Source organism: Myotis davidii, unplaced genomic scaffold (assembly GCF_000327345.1).
Source record: "Myotis davidii unplaced genomic scaffold, ASM32734v1 scaffold902, whole genome shotgun sequence".
Taxonomy (NCBI): domain Eukaryota; kingdom Metazoa; phylum Chordata; class Mammalia; order Chiroptera; family Vespertilionidae; genus Myotis; species Myotis davidii.
Window position 1 is genome coordinate 3,519,464 of NW_006293951.1, and position 3,050 is coordinate 3,522,513.

Sequence of the window (3,050 nt, forward strand, 5' to 3'; positions counted from 1 at the left end):
CTCTTTTCCTTCAGTTCCAAAAGCGATTTGATTCTTGTGATGACTAAAACATGCAAGTAGGGCCTTTCCTCCAGCATTTCCTCTCCTTCGGCCAAAATAGACAGAGGGGGAGGTGATCCGCTCCACGTGAAGAACGTGGTCTGTGTAAAATCAGGGAAACGAACCGTTTGTCCCATTCATGTTCCTCCCATAAGAATGCACTGAACCCTGAGCCCATATGGGGAGGCGGCACCTGGGCATCTGGCCCAGTAAGTGTTTCTCTCCCGGGTACATCTTTCAGGGAGTCAGGGAGGGCTTCTCATACGCCCTCTGGTAACCGAGTGAGCAGAAATCCCAAGAATTACAACAAAAGATATGGTTTCTACCCTGCTTTGGGTGGGTGCGGCGGAAGATGAGGGTTCCCACAGCCGGTTCCACATCTTAATTCTTTTCCTGAGGCCCCTCCGTAAGTCCTGAGTCACCTTCATAGCTTTCCAAGTTGTTGTTTAAAGACTGTACGTTGTGTCCAGAGTGGCGGTGCCGTTGTTCATTTTTCTCGGCTTTGCATAGTGAGCTGTAAAATTGGGATGCGAACGTTCGGAAGTGCCGTGCCTTAAAGCACTGCCCAAGACAGTCAGCAACAGGGATGCTAGCCAAGAAGTCATCCAGCCCCTTTTTCATATGAAACCAGACAGGAGCCGTGCTCATGTGTACTCGGTTTTGAAACAAAATTCATAAAAGCGTTAAAGCAATGAAAACACTTTACAGCACTGTTAGTGTTCATGTCCTCGGGTGTTCTGGTGCTAATGCCTGAGATTGTTTATAAATGCACGGGGATGTATATCGCATGGTGATACGCATGCCATGCACACCTGGTGGTGTATATGCTGGGGAAACCACCTCAGGTATCGGGACTTAGGGCTTACAAACTGGACCTCATTTTTCTAAACTAGGAAGGGTTGTGATCTCATCTTTTTGTCTAAGTACATCTTGATAGATCGTAAAAAGTGAATTATCTGTGGCCCTGGCCGGTGTGGCTCAGGTGGTTGAGCATCCTCCCATGCACCAATAGGTCGGCAGATCGACTCCCATCAGGGCCCATGCCTGGGTTGTGGGCTCGATCCCCAGTGTGGGGTGTTCAGGAGGCAGCCAATCAATGTTTCTCTCTCCCTTTCTCTCTCTAAAAATTAATAAAACATATTTTTAAACACATATTTAAGTGACTTGTCTGTGAAAGCCAACAGAGTTCTTAGTGCATGTTTGTTTTGTTGTCAGGAGAATTGTATTGTAATTTTTAACTAATTTCCGCATTTCCCTCCAGTGATTCCGTACAGGTCGGTGATCATCCCCATCAAGAAGCTGAGCAACGCGATCATCACCTCGAACCCCTGGATCTGTGTGTCGGGAGAGCTGGGAGACACGGGGGTGATGCAGATCCCCAAAAACCTCCTCGAAATGACCTTTGAGGTCGGTCCCAGCAGAAAGCGTCATATGTGATTCCACACAAGGATTCCAGTTTCACCTTTGCATTTTCCTGGAGTCAGATAATACACAGGCGCAGTCAGGCATGCAGGGTCACTTCTGTGGTCATGTACCTGAGGGCAAGTTGTCGGAAACACGCTAATTTGTTTTGTGTCTTGGTTGTAAGTTTCATTGTTAAGCTCTGCTTTTAAAGTGATTTTGTGAAATACCTTTTAGTGTCCTCGCTCAGGTCTGGCTTGGGGAGGTATTCCCGCCTGTGTGAGCTCACAGACAGGTAGGGCCCGGCATGCTGGAGGAAGCCAGTGCCGGCTCTGAAAGGAAGTGGTAGTAACTGAGCACCCTGTTCTCGTGTTCCTTGCGGTCCAGGAAAAGCACTCTCCGCACAGAATCCCATTTGGGCCCTATCTACCCACTGAACTCAAAGCCATCTGTCTATAAAAGATTAAAACCCTGGGCTTTTCTTTGACTACCAAGAATGGAACATAACTGCACCATACGTCCCATCAATGCTGCTTCCAAACCCTCTCACATCTGTCTGGTTCCTTCCATCTCAGCAGCCACAGCTAATTTAAGGTGCCATCCCCCTCACCTGAGTCACTGTGATGCCTTCTCACTGCGATGCAAAGTCAGGGGCCTAAGAACTCAGCCCTGATCGTCCCAACGGCACATAGGCAGTGGGGTCTGTGATCTCTTATCAGAATTTAAAAGTCAGCATTTAATTGACATGTATTTTTACCATTCCTGTTATGATCACTTTCTTTTGTACTTGTCCACGAAGGGCCAGGAAAGATGTTGATAGCTATGCTGTCTTGTTGTTTTTTAACAATAGCTTTGAAGACTCCTATCTAGTAGATGAGGTTTAAGGTCAGTTCTGCCTGAGTATTTTATTTGGAACAAAAATAGCTGGTCAGTGATTTCTTTCTTTTTATATCTGTAGATGTGTTTCTGACCTCTCTGTAACTGAACCTAATAGCACCCTTTTTCCACTTCTTGAAACTCTTCTCATCCTTTAAGGCACACATCACTGTCTGGGTGGTGTTTTTAGGTTCCCCGGTTAGAAATAAATTTCCTTCTCCAGTGTCTACTTCCACTGCTTATGTCACGAGTCTAGCACCTTGTGCGGTCCCTTCATTAGACAAAGTCCACCCGCCTCCTGTTTCGTGAGATGGGATGTATTGGCTGTGACTGAGCCTCTCCAGTGCAGAGCAGAGCACACTGGCAGGGTGGGCCCTCTGCAGTGGAGGGAGGTGGAGCCACAGCACCACAGCGAAAGCCCAGAGGAAGTGGGATGGGACGGGTGCTGAGTAACCTGTGCTCCTGTCCCCACAGTGCCAGAACCTGGGGAAGCTGACCACTGTGCAGATTGGTCACGACAACTCGGGACTGTTAGCCAAGTGGCTAGTGGATTGTGTCATGGTCAGAAATGAAATCACGGGACACACATACCGGTGAGTAAACGTCCTTAGGAACTCAGAGTTCCTGTTGTGAGACTCGCTAGACAAGAAAAGGGTTAAGAACTGTTTCTTTCTAAAGCTTTCCCTCTGCCTTCTGTATCTTAGTTTAGTTATTTGGGGGGGGGGGGGGGGGTG

At 47.8% G+C, this 3,050-nt stretch overlaps 1 protein-coding gene across 1 annotated transcript in view; it reads left to right on the top strand.

Moving 5' to 3' along the window:
- Positions 1–3,050, top strand: part of DENND5B (DENN/MADD domain containing 5B) — an 831,092-nt gene that overhangs the window by 817,206 nt on the left and 10,836 nt on the right. The window contains exons 16-17 of the mRNA XM_015566631.1: positions 1,301–1,446; positions 2,791–2,909. Of these exons, the coding sequence (XP_015422117.1) occupies positions 1,301–1,446; positions 2,791–2,909 (265 nt within the window). The remainder of the gene's footprint in view (positions 1–1,300; positions 1,447–2,790; positions 2,910–3,050) is intronic.